Raw genomic sequence first — 13,609 nt, 5'->3', positions numbered from 1 at the left:
TCATTGTGATATAGTAGATAGAATTGAGAACCAACTCTGGATGCATGACTATGGGTTATCTGATATATGTCAGCTGTATGCCTGTGAGTAAGACACTTACTCAATGTCCCAGGAAACCCTTTAGATCTGGTGATTATAGGAGACATAAAGCTTCATTGGCAGAAGGTGTTTCCTCACCAAGAATCCTTTATATTAATAAAATTGATGGTCTCTTCCAAATTTTTTATGTGTGTATATATACATAAATACACACATACACAACACATGCAGCTATGTCTGTACATGTGTACATGGTTGTACATATATATGTGTATATATGGCACTAAAGATATGCATCCCCTTCCTCCTCCAGGAGAATGCAAAACTCACAAGGGCAAGGATGGAGTTTATACTTCTATATAGCACATTGCTTTAAATATAGCATTCTATAAATATATATTAATAAACAAACAATGGATAAATGTTTAATATCAATATTTTAATTTTATTTCATTCGTTATTAATAAATTAATATTTAATATATTCTATAAATCTATAATTAATCGGTTTTATAGAAGAGGCAAAGAGAAATTTTGACATTTACCCTTAAATGCCATCTATGGCAAAAAAAAATAAGATATTATTAAGATAAATTTAATGACCTTTAAAAGATAATCAAAGGAAGATTTCTAGGAGTAGACATTTAAAATATGTTTATTGACAAACTATTCAATTAGGCTCAGATCAATTTGTATGTTCCATGAGATGACCAGGGTTAATGATCTTCCAGACAAGCAAGGGGACAATTTTGCAATAACATACAAACTAGACTCTTTTCTAACCATTCAATGAAGCCTGAAAATAAATGATTGCCAAATGAGTCTCCTTTGTATGGTCAAACTGCATACCTGATGAATACCAATTTTCCTGCAGGAAGTCCCCCTTTGGACAGGATTGAAAGATTCAGTACCACATGCTCCCCTAAGGTTTTCAATAGTCTCACTAGCACATCTGTTCCCTTGAAATAATTTCAATTACAAAGTCCTTTATTGAATAAAAGAGAAGTACCCATTCCATGAGTACTTCGAAATGTGGGGAAATGTAACTGAGAAGCCACAGCAAATTCAACCTAGCTATCCACAAAGTATGTTTTCTAAAAAGACTTCTCCTTTGTCCACAGTACACCATTTCTGGACAAATGAGTGAGTGAAGGCAACATCTTTTTCTTTATTTTAGAATTTTACAGTTTTTCCCCTTATCTCACTTCCCTCCCCACATCCCCCACAGAAGGCAGTCTGATAGTCTTTACATTGTTTCCAAGCTATACATTGATCTAAATTGAATGTGATGAGAAAGAAATCATATCCTTAAGGAAAAAAATAAAAAAAAATAAGAGATAGCAAAATTACATAATAAGATAGCAGTTTTGTTTTGTTTTTTAATTAAAGGTAATAGTCTTCGGTCTTTATTCAAAACTCCACAATTCTTTCTCTGGACACAGATGGTATTCCCCATCACAGATACCTCAAAATTGTTCCTGATTAGGCAACATCTTTTTCAATGAAAATTTAGCCTCTTCAAATGAAATTGACACCAGCAAAAGACATACCTATTTTCAATGGAGGGACCAATGAATACTCCTCCTAAAATGGATTATAGGAATAACTATTTGTTTAGTACTTATATTCTAGTCCCTTTCTTAGATTATAGAGATTCAAAGGCAAAAATGGAATACTTATTGCCCTCAAGGAGCTTATATTCAATTAAAATATACTTTAAAAAGATCTAGTATCTGAATAAATGTTGCTATAACCAAGAATGTGAAGGCCAATTTTATCTAGTCCTTCAACAAAACAAGTTATTGTTGCAATTAATTCATTAAATCAGTGAATATTGATCACATAATACAAAGAAACAAGTTTTCAAGTCTTATCTCAAGTCTTATGCTGGTTGTATAGTCTGGGTAAGTCATTTAACATTTTAGTCTCTCCTCCCCCCTGCCCAGGCAACTCCCCAAGGCTATAAGTTTGCTTTAGTAAAAAAGAGTTTCTCATTAGGATCTCCCTAAACTATAAAAGTAACAAGACTCATGGGGGAAAAAAATTTATCTCATGTGCATTCAGAGATGATGTATGCAGATCAAATTTGTGTTTCCTTGTACAAAACTTGCAACCTAAATTAAGACCAATAGAGACAACAAGCAAATAAATATAAAAATAGATATATTTAAATAAATATATAGATATGGCTAAACATATAAAAATGTTCTTCATACTGTCACCCCTTTTAGTCTGGGAACAACTCGGACTTTTTTGTCTTTTTTTTCTTTCTTTGCATCCCTAGGACTTAGCACTATGCCTAGCATATAGTACGTATTTATTAAATGCTTATTGACCCAATGATTCACTTTTCCCACATTATAATTGCATCTTGTCATGACCTGGTGACATGATGAAGGAATATTTAACCATTGCACCAGTGCCAGTAACATCAGGTAGAAGTGAACCTTTTTTTGTTTCTTAAGGTTACTTTAGTGGTAGGGAGGAAGAAAGAAGACTTAATTTCTTTGGATTTGTACCTTCTTCTGTAATCTCTACTTTTGGTTTGTTTTCTTTTCCCAGGTGTAACCCTTTTTGTGGCTCTTTATGACTATGAAGCACGAACAGAAGATGACCTGAGTTTTCATAAAGGAGAAAAATTTCAAATACTTAACAGCTCGTAAGTTTGGGAAGCACCCTGAGGAATGCTCATGCCTTTGACTTTAGGGAGGAAATTTTTGTGTTATCAGTTTGTAACTTTTCCAGATGTGAGGAAGTCAGTGGAAACACTCAGCCAATAAGGCAAACTAGAGCAATAGAAATTTTGGAAAACAAAAAAAAACAAACACAATTGGTGACCTTGTGTAGTGTCTCATGTTACACCTCCAGAGAATTTTTGAAGTACAATACACTAGCTGAGCATCCTTCCCCCATCCGTCCATAATTTCAAAAGCCTGTTACATGACTTGGCTGCCTGCGTTAGACACTGCCTAGAGATTACCACCTCCCCACACATTTCAGACGTTCCACTCTCTATGTCCTCAGAGCAGACAACAAATTACTTCTGTTTTCAAAACTCCTAAACATTCCAATTAGTGAGATTTACAGGGGCGTTTCCTAATAATGTAATTTTGTGAGTGACTGAAACCTTTGTAAGATGGAAAAAGATTTCACCCACTCAAGTGTGTGACTGCAATGTATGCATTTTAAATGTGGTCATTGGGAGCCCTGACAAAGCAGGCAGGGAGTTTTCAAAAGAATTGTACAAATGGTACAAGCTTGATGCCACATTTGCATTTTATAAATACTGCATTTCTTGCCAGGCTTAGTATAACTAATATTGGTTAACATGCTCTTAAAATGAATTTTTTTCTTTTAAAGGATAAAGCAAATAACAGTCACATCCCCACCTCAGGTTCTAAATATTACCAAGAATAGATGAAATCTGACTGAATCACAATGTAAATGAAGAGAAATCCAAGATACATATATAGTACGTAAGGATAGCCTTTCCCCAAAGTTTGAATAGTGCCATCACTATTAAGTGTAGAGAACCCAGATACGAGGTTTTTTCATAGATTCCCAGTTCTGATTTGCTGTTCTTTCTGCTCTGGTTAGTGGTCTTCATCACTCTGACAGAGTCCTGCTTCCCACTGTATAGTCCCAGACTTCATCCAGTGAGAAAACTGGGCTTTACCTAAAATGGTTTTCTTGGTGACCCTTTAGGGTAGGAAATCATGGAGATAGAAATAGGAAGGACTGCAAAGAATAACCATTTTGTACAAATATTATATCATTTGATACAACAATCCTAGGAGGTAGATGATGATGTTATTATTATTATTATTATTATTATTATTATTATTATTATTATTATTATTATTATTACTATTTAATGGTTGGACTAACTGAGACAAGGGGAGTGTTGCCCAGCTTCACACAGCTAGTAAGTATCAAAGATTGGTTATAAACTCAGGTCTTCCTGACTTCAGCATCTATCCCTGGCTCCCTTATCTCTAGAGGAAAAAAATAAAAAGTTATTGATAATGAACAGCTCAGGTACTAACCAACAGATGCATCTTCCTAGTGAACTAAAAGCATACACTTTCCTGGTGAACTCAAGTCTAGGGAAGGTCAATGGAAATGTGCCACCTCTAGGATGAGAAAGCTTGCTTCTTTATGCTTGCTTCAGGCAAATAACTCACTTTTGGATTCCTGAAGTCTCATTCCACTTAATCGCAGATCTTTGTTAACATCCATGAATCAACATTCATTATGAAGCATGGGAGAAGAGACTTGGGGGGGGGTGTTGTCACATTATTTAGGTTTGGGCTTTCAATTTAGCATATGTGAGAAATCATTCTAAGAAACTACCATTTCAAGGGAGAAAGGATTAACTCTGAAATCAGAAGCTCTGGGTTCAGATCTCACCTCTGATATACCTGTATGACCATAATCTACCTGGACTTCTATTTTCTTATCTAAAAACTGAAAGGGGTCTCTATGATCCCTTTCAACTGTAGATCCGTGAGATTTACAGAACCCCTTCCTCATAACCTTGGAGGCAATAGTAGTGTAGTGGAAAGATCCCTGGATTTTGACCATGTACATATCTTACTTCTGAAACCTCCTAGTTGTGTGTTCCTGAGCAAGTTACTCAGCTTCTCCCATCCTCAGTTTTCTTATCTGAGAAATGGGTATTATAATAATAACCATACTGACCTCCCAAGGATGTTGAGGATTAAATGACATATGAATCCTAAAGTGTAACAAATTCCAACCACTACTTTAGCTTGCCTTTCTGTTCATGTTCTAGATAAAGAAACTGACGCACCAGAGGGGTTAAGTGATCTGTGCATGGTCACAAACTGCTTATAAGTGTCAGAGGCATGATTTGGAGCTTGGGTATGAATCCATATCTCCTGCCTCTGGGTTCATGTCTCCTACCTTTTTTTATCAGACTACTTCTTGATTAGTATCAAGCAAGTGCTTCCCTACACTAAGCACTTGTTATATACAAAGACAAAAAAAAAAGAATAATTCTCTGCCCTCAATCAGCTTACATTCTATAGAAAGAAACAATATGTGTGAATGTACACACAAGGTAAGCACTTACACATGTGTGTATGTATGTTTGTATTTGTGTATTCACTTGTTAGTTATCTCAGTCGTGTTCAATTCTTTGTAATCCTATTTGGAGCAAAGATACTAGAGAATTTGCCATTTCCTTCTCCACTCATTTTATAGATGAGGAAACTGAGGAAACAGGGTTAAGTGACATGCCCAGTATCACACAGCTGGTAGATGTCTGAGGACAGATTTGAACTCAGGAAGATCAGTCTTTCTGACTCCAAGATGTGTGATCTCTCCATTCTGCCTCCCACCTACTAGTATTGGTGGACGGACAGATACACACACACACACACACACACACACACACACACACACATCTATTGTTCATGTTGTTTCCTTTTATAGAATGTATGCTAATTGAGGGCATAAAATGTTTCTTTTTTGTCTGTGGGTATACATGTATTTAAACATACAAATGTATATACACTCATATCTGCATGTCCCTATATAATTATACTTATGAACTGAAGCATATACATTTTATATTTTATATATATATATATACATTATGCATGTGAAAGAATATATGCATGTGTATATTAGTATTTGTATGTGTTTATAGACACAATTATTTCAGAACTTTGGAAATAAACATATAAATAAAAGAAAACAATGAGGAAGAAGGCACTAGAAGCTTAGAGGAGATGAAGAAAAGCTTCAAATATAAGATGTTTGACATGAGCTTTGAGGTAAACTAGGGATTCTAAGAAGAAATGGAGAGAAAGGAGGGTGTTCTACATATTGGAGAAAACTGGTACAAAGTAAGAAAGACTGGATGTTATCTGAAGAACAGCAAGAAGGGCAGTTTTGCTGAATTGTAGAGAGCCTAAAGAGGATTAAAGTATAAGAAAACTAAAGGGAAAAATCAGAACTGAGCTTTTAAATGCCAGACAGAGAAGTCTATGTTTGACCTTAGAAATAATTAGAAAGCAACTGGAGTTTATTGAATAGTCTGGTTGATTATTTGTGGTTGGACCTGTGATTTAGTAAATTTACTTTTGACAGTAGAGAATGGATTAGAAAAAAGAGAGAGTTGGGGTGGCTAGGTGGCACAGTGGATAGAGCACCGGCGCTGGAGTAAGGAGTCCCTGAGTTCAAATCCGGCCTCAGATACTTAATAATGACCTAGCTGTGTGGCCTTGGGCAAGCCACTTAACCCCATTTGCCTTGCAAAAAAAAAACTAAAAAAAAAAAGGAGAGATTCAAGGCTTTAATATAGAAGCGGCAAGTTTCTGAACTAGGGTTTTTACTATATAGAAGAGCCCAGAAGCTAAACTCCAAGCTAAAGATGTCAGAGAGATAAACAAAAGATTAGTGACCTTGTTGAATATTTGGAATGAGTGAGCATGAGGAATCCAGGATTATACTAAAGTTGCAAATTGGAGTAACCGAAAGGATGATGACCACTTCAACTTTGAAAGGTTGGCAGTTTGGGAGAATGATGAATTCTGTTTCAGACAGGTTCAATTTGAGATGCCTATGGAACAGCTAATTTAAAATGTCTGCTAGCCAGTTCATGATGTAGGACTAGAGCTCTGGATGCACTATAGAGGTGCATATTTAAATTCAGGATGATTTTTGAGCCCATGGGAGCTGATAAAAATGTAGAGAGAAGAGGACCTAGAACAGAGTAGGGGCAGAATATAGATAAAAAAGTCAGAAAGGTAGAAGGAAAGAACCCAGAGAAGATAGAGTATCCAGGATAATATCATCAACTATGTATGTCAAATATTGTAGAAAACTCAAGAAAGAAGCATGAGACTTGAGAACAGGTCACCAGATTTGGCAGTTAAAGAGCATTAGTAACTTGAAAGAGAGAAGTTTCAGTTGAGTATTGAATTAGAAAGCCATATTTCAAAGAGTTGAGAAGTGAGAGGAGAGGAAGTAGACACAATGAGTATTCATTTTGTTGTAGAAGTTTGTCAAAAGGGGGAAGGGATAGTAGCTTGAGAAGTTGTAGTATCAAGCATTACAAAAGGAGAAATGGAACATGAGAAAGAGAGGAGGGGTGATTATGGGAATAATCTGTTGGAAGAGACAGCAGAAACTAGGAACAAGTAGAGGGTATGGCCTTTGTAAGAAGATGAACTACAGCAAGAGAATGGTGAACCATTTAAAACAGTTTTGTAATATAGAGAAGGTGAAATTTGTTCTAAATGGTCTTCATTTTCACAGTAAAATATGAGACTGAGGATGGAAGGGTTAATATGGCAGATCTGAGGAGAGAAAAGAAAGTTTAGACTAGACACCATGGGACATGTAATTAATGGAGGGTATCAAACTGTTCTAAATTGAGGGAGGAGGTTATGAGGTCTCAATGGCTTAGTTCTGAACTACACAAATGAACAGGCATAATATCCCTCCCTTCAGCCCCTTCCTATCTCTTTAGCTCTTTCTTTCTCACTGTCTCTCTCATCCTCTTTCTCTCTCTGTCTCTCTACATATATGCAGGCACCACACACACACACACACACACACACACACACACACACACACACACACAGACACTTGTAGTCTTCATTTCATTCTTTAATAACCTGTTGCCCATTAATGCTGAATTCTGAAATAGGCTCAGTCCTTCACTTCCCTCCTCTGATAGTTTGTTTAGCTTCTCCTATTTAGGCACAGGAGGGCAACTCCCTCATTTTGCAGATGATGAATCTGAAGCTCAGGAAGGAAAATGTCTTGTCCCAAGAAACATAGCTAGTCAGTAACAGACATAAGATTAGGATGAAGATTTTTTGATTCATTGTCTAATTCTCCTAATACTGTTCCATACTACCTCTCTAATTTTCTTTTTGAGAGATCACAACCAGCCTCTCTGTAGCTATGAGATGATTAGTGATAGCTAATGGATATAAATATACAAAGAGTTGGACACAAATCTTTTACCAGTGTCCAGTCCTTTTCCAAGGACTGATTCATCTTCCACACATGCACCCTCCTCCCGTTAACTGATCTGGTCTCCATAACTTCGTCTTTCCATAACATAATTGAAATTAAAGAGAAGCACTCAACGAAGATCAAATCTGTCTTCACCCACATCTTCTAATTGGCCTACAATTTAATTTCACAATGGCCATTGTACTCTGAGCTCAACTCTTTTCTACAAAAAGCAGATAATATAAATTTTCTCAAATATTTTTTTAAATTGTCTATGTAACTCTACTGCCTTATTATGTGACTTAAAATGCCCCAATTCCAAGGTAATATATAAAAATAGCTAAATAAATAAGGTTTTGCCACAAATACAAGTGTGTAGAAGTCCAAAATAATGCACAGGAGAGAGGGAAAATCATGAAGCAATGATGCATCAGAGGAACAGATGGCATCTGTTTCCTTCCCTTACCCATTCCCCCTGCCCCCTCCCCCTGGTCTGGCTCTTGTCAGCTGGAAGGATCCAGTTCTCACAGGGCAGCTGCCACACCTCCTGGTGTGTGTCCTCCCACTCTTTGGCTGATTGAAAGGCAGGAGCTGCAGGCCACAGAGGCCCCTCCTGTCTAGCAAAACAAATCACTGTGCCATCCCATTCATTGAGCTTCTCAGAATCTCTGAGACTGTCTAGGCCAACTGGTCCTTGATCAGAAATTTCCTCTAGGCATCCATCCTGAGACAACCTTAATTTCTTCATCACATTCATCTATTGCAATCTCCTCACAAATGTTGTGAGTGTGAAGTCAAATGTAAGCCTACTTGAAGGTAGGATAGCCATTTTTCTCTTTATCTCCAGGACATAGTATGCCTATGTCTTGGATATTGGAGCTTTAATGAGTTCTTCTTCATTAATTAATAATGACTGAAGACAATAAAATGGGAATGGAGTATCTCATAGATTCCTGGAATTGGTGATTCTAAGTACTAAATTTTCTCTCAGTACAAATTTTTCTCAACTGATAGATAAGTATCAGTTAAAGTTGACTATATTTTATAAAATAGTTTTCTTTCCCCTTGGTTCTTCCATCATTTTCACCATTTGTGAAAAATAATGTATCATGGGTCTCAATTATAGTTTATTACATATTATAGAACAGCCCTACTTTTCTTCCCATCGTTTTTGCCATTTGTGAAAAAAATAATGACTCATGTGTGTTCAACACCTTAAAAAAATGTTTTATTATCTGAGAACATTTATGGAGGTAGATAACTACCAGTGAGTTCAAATTGTTTTAAACTGCTTTTCAATCTGAAGAATCCATTAGAATAAATTCTGGTTTAAAGTGTCATTTGAGCATTTGGTAAAAATAGGTATTGATGTGTTATCCAAAAGATGACATGAGTCAAGTTGCCATATGCAAGATGGATAATGGCCATGAAATTTTTTTTGTTTGTTTTTTAATTGAATTCCAACATTTATAATAAAAATGTATCTTGGCTGCATTCCATGAACTTGAATACAGCCCTTGATGACCTAAATTGGCAAGTATTCCCTGACTACATCAGATCACCCAGGGCCCTGTGATCCCTTGAATCCCAAGTCCTTTTTGCCTGAAACAGGGTGCAAGGACAAGTTTTCTTGATGGTCCTTTGGATTTGGGTTGGGGGGAAGAGTCATAAAACTAAAAAAAAAATCATTTTAAGGGTAAGACTTAAAGGAGAGCGAATTACAAATGCCATAAGCATTATTGAGTCTGAATTAATGTAGAATAATTTACAAGAAATATAGCTTCATTCCTTTAATAATGAAGTCAAAATTCCACAGTTATTAATTATTTATGATGTACAAAGTACTTCTTGCTAAATCCTGGGAATATGAGGATAATTAAGACACAGTTCCTGCCCTTAAGTATTTTATATTCTCCCAGAGGGTGAAGTTAGGCAGGAGGATCAGTCATATATACTGAAAAACATAAAATAAAGTAGAGTGATTGAGGGAAAAAAGAAGTCCAAGTGAAGATCTCTAGGGATCTTTGAGGAAGGAGAGAACATAAGAAAGGAAATGTTGCCAAGTGGAAGTCTTATAGTAGGATAGAAAGACCTATAATTTCATTGGTATAGGGGTCAAACATGTAACTGAGTGACTGGCCTACAACTGCCTTACCCTAATTAAAATGGAATTAGGAAATATTTAACAAAATAAAAAGACAATAAATCATAGACAATGTTAATATGTGATTTTTTTCCTAAGACATTTTGTGCATGCATAGATCCTTTTGTGAGATTTAGTGACCCCTTTTATATTTGATTTTGACACCATTGGTATAGAGAACTTCTTATTAAACAAACTCCCTCTCCCAGTGTGAACCAGCACATTTTCTATAACTCCTAGCCATAATGAGTTACCTAGAACACCAAGCAGTCAAATGGCACATCCAGGGTCACATAATCAGTCTGTGTCAGAAGCAAATTCTGGACCAGTTCCCCATCCATTCTTAAGCAATACTTATGTACTGTTTCATATTTATATCAATTGTTGTTATAAGAATGGGAATTTTGTAAATAGATATATTTATATTATGAGTCTGTTTATATATAAATATTAATTTATTCCAGCTTTTTTGCTGGGAAAAAATGTATTTTACTACAATTCCTATATACTATAAAACCTTTTTACTTAGAGACCTGATTACTCTGTTCTTTGAATTTAGGAGCAAAGAAAAGATCATTGTACATCATAGATAATTAAGCATTGATTATAAAACTTTTGAATACATTCTTAAAGGAAGGAAGCTATATTTCTTGTAAAATAATCTACATTCCAACCTTTTCATTAACTCACATTGAATGTATAGTAATTTTTTTTAAATCTATAGATTATAGAGGTCATCTAGTAAGTGGTTTAAATTTAAATAGATCCCTGCTAGGACATGATGACTTAGAAAACTAAAATGATAATTGTATTGTATTTTTATTTATTTTATTAAACAGTTCCCTTTGAGTTTGATACCTCTGGTCTTGTCCAATCTAATCAATATGCAAATGAAGAACAGACAAGTAATTCACCTAAGATCCTTAGGTAAAAGAGTCAAATTTCAACCTTAATCCAAATCTTACATGCTTTCTTCTGTATTCCTAATTTTGTGGTTTATATAGCTTTTTTGTAGTTTGCAAAACAAAGCTATATATCACTACATTTGATATAAATAGATACTATTGAAGTTTTCCCCATTTTTACAGATGAGGAAACAAGGCAGAGAGAAACCAAAATTTTTCCTTGACCATGGACACTCAACTAACAAGTTGAGATGGAATTTGAACCCAGAGTTTCTTTCTTTCCCCTTTGTATGTTGTGCTTTTGAACTAATTATACATAATTTTGGTAAAAACCTAGCATTTTGTCTCTGTTTACATAAAATATAATTTTAGGTTTTGTTAAAGCATTTATTATAAAAATAGAAATAGAAAATCATTTTATCCATATCATTTCAACTGAATAAAAAAAACAAGATTGGATCCCTGTCAGCAAATGTACAGCACAGTACTTGTATACTAAGTTGACATTCTAGAGTAGACACATATCTTAAAAAATTAAATAAACAAATTCATTTGATAAATGTCCTGTTTTCAAAACTACTCCCCTATTGCAACCATTTATTTCCCCACACACACACCATTTTGGAACATTTCCCAGGTGTGCCTGTTTAAAATTTTTCATGATGAAATGTCTCCATCTAGTGTTGCTTCTGGGCAGCAAAGTAATGTCTCATGAAAAATTGTATGGCTGTGTTGTCTTGAAAGTCATTTCCCTAAGCATAGGAATTCTAAAATATGAAGCATTTCATTTACTTTAATTTAAATATGAAGTATTTAAAAAGAATGAAGACTGAGAAATTTCTTTGTGTGTTCTGTTGTAGTTTCATTCATCCTGCCTCTCTGACTTCAGGAATAGCAACTGAAGGTCTCTAGCTAAGTTATTGGAATATTTAATTTCATCCAATCTGAACTTGTAATAATAATAATAATAATCAGACATTCATATAATATTTTATAGGTTGCAAAATTCTTTGCATATATCATCTCAATTAAGCCTCACATCCTGCCCTTGAGGGCACAGTAGTACCATAGGTATTTTTATCTTTGTGTATAATAAGGAAACTGAGGCTTAGATTAAGGAGGGGAAAGAAAAAAATACACATTTATTTGTCAGACACTATGTTGACCATTTTACAGATCTCATCTCATCTCATTTAATCCTCACAAGAACACTTTGAAATTGCTGCTGTTAGATCAGACTTGAACTCAAATCTTCCAGACTTCAGCCCCAGTGTTCTATTTTGCCTATGGTCACAAAACTAAGGAAGTCTCAGAAACAGGATTTAAACCCAGATCTTACCTAAGAGAAGCTTAAATTTGTCTACTATGGCACATTGCCCTTGTGGAAGCAATTGTGATTCTGTTAATCTTTTTCTGTATTTTTAATGCTTCAAAAGAGAAGCTTCCTTTAGTACAATTTCAAAATTACTTGAGAAACTCATGTAAAATTAGTTTTCATGAAACCATATACTCCCTTTGCCAGCATCATATTTCTTGTGGGTTGTTTTGTTTTGCCAGTTGAAAGCTCCATTAAGCATTTTCTCACAGCTGCATCTGTGGCATGAGTTGGCTTGGAGCCTTCTACAAAACTGAGTTTGCTCTGGTTTTCGATTCAGTCCTACCTGGGGCTGTTGCTGCCTGATGAAACCCTTAAGTATTGTTCTAATCCTTTGGACTCTATGGAGGGGTACTGTGGAAGTCAGTCTGTTCTTTAATACTTGGGGCTGGACCTTCTCTAACTAATTAAGTCAGACTGAGAAAAACCTTTTAACAGGGCCAAAAGCCAACACATTTTCTTCCCTGGCTGAGTGCTTTGAAATTGAGCCTAGCCGGAGAGTGATAAAAGACCTGGGATTTCTTCTTGTTGCCTCAAAAAAAAAAAAAAAAAGAAGGCAGAGCAAAAAACAGAGAGAGAGGGAGGAATAGGGATTAAAGAGATGGAGACAAAGAGACAGAGGGGAAAGAGAGAGAGAGAGACAGACAGAGGGAGGGAGGGAGGGAGGAAGCTCATGACTGTCCTTCATTGATCAAACTGATATTTTCATCAAAGTCCAGCACTGGAGATTGCATCTGGTACCTTTTTTATTTCCCTCCCACTCCCATCTAACCCAAGTCTCTGCCTATAGTGGACACTCTCCAGATGTTTTTGTTGAGACTTCCAAAGCTACCTCTGCTAATAATAATAACTCCCATCTCCACAGCACTCTTTTAAGTTTCGAAAAGCACAATTTTCACAAGTCTTGTAAATTTGGCCCTACAAATTCCCCTAAAAGTGAGATTGTGAGAGACCAAATGACTTGTCTGTGACCATAGGAAGTGTTTGAGTTAAGATTCAAACTCATCTCCTTTCTACTTTGCCACAATGACCCCCCCCTCTCCATTCTGTCCTCTGTTGTTATTGTTGTTGCTGGGCCTGACTCTGTTTGATCCCATTTAAGGTTTTCTTGATAGAGATACAGGAATTGTTTGCTATTTCCATCTCTAGCTTA

At 35.6% G+C, this 13,609-nt stretch overlaps 1 protein-coding gene across 4 annotated transcripts in view; it reads left to right on the top strand.

The window, feature by feature from the left end:
* Positions 1-13,609, top strand: part of FYN (FYN proto-oncogene, Src family tyrosine kinase) — a 176,211-nt gene that overhangs the window by 85,855 nt on the left and 76,747 nt on the right. For all 4 annotated transcript variants that reach the window (XM_074187382.1, XM_074187380.1, XM_074187379.1 and 1 more), the window contains one exon: positions 2,601-2,697. In XM_074187382.1, coding sequence (XP_074043483.1) covers positions 2,601-2,697 — 97 coding nt within the window. The remainder of the gene's footprint in view (positions 1-2,600; positions 2,698-13,609) is intronic.

This window comes from Macrotis lagotis, chromosome 5 (assembly GCF_037893015.1).
Source record: "Macrotis lagotis isolate mMagLag1 chromosome 5, bilby.v1.9.chrom.fasta, whole genome shotgun sequence".
Classification (NCBI taxonomy): Eukaryota; Metazoa; Chordata; class Mammalia; order Peramelemorphia; family Peramelidae; genus Macrotis; species Macrotis lagotis.
The sequence above is the reverse complement of the archived record's forward strand: the minus strand, read 5'-3'. Positions and strand labels throughout refer to the sequence as shown.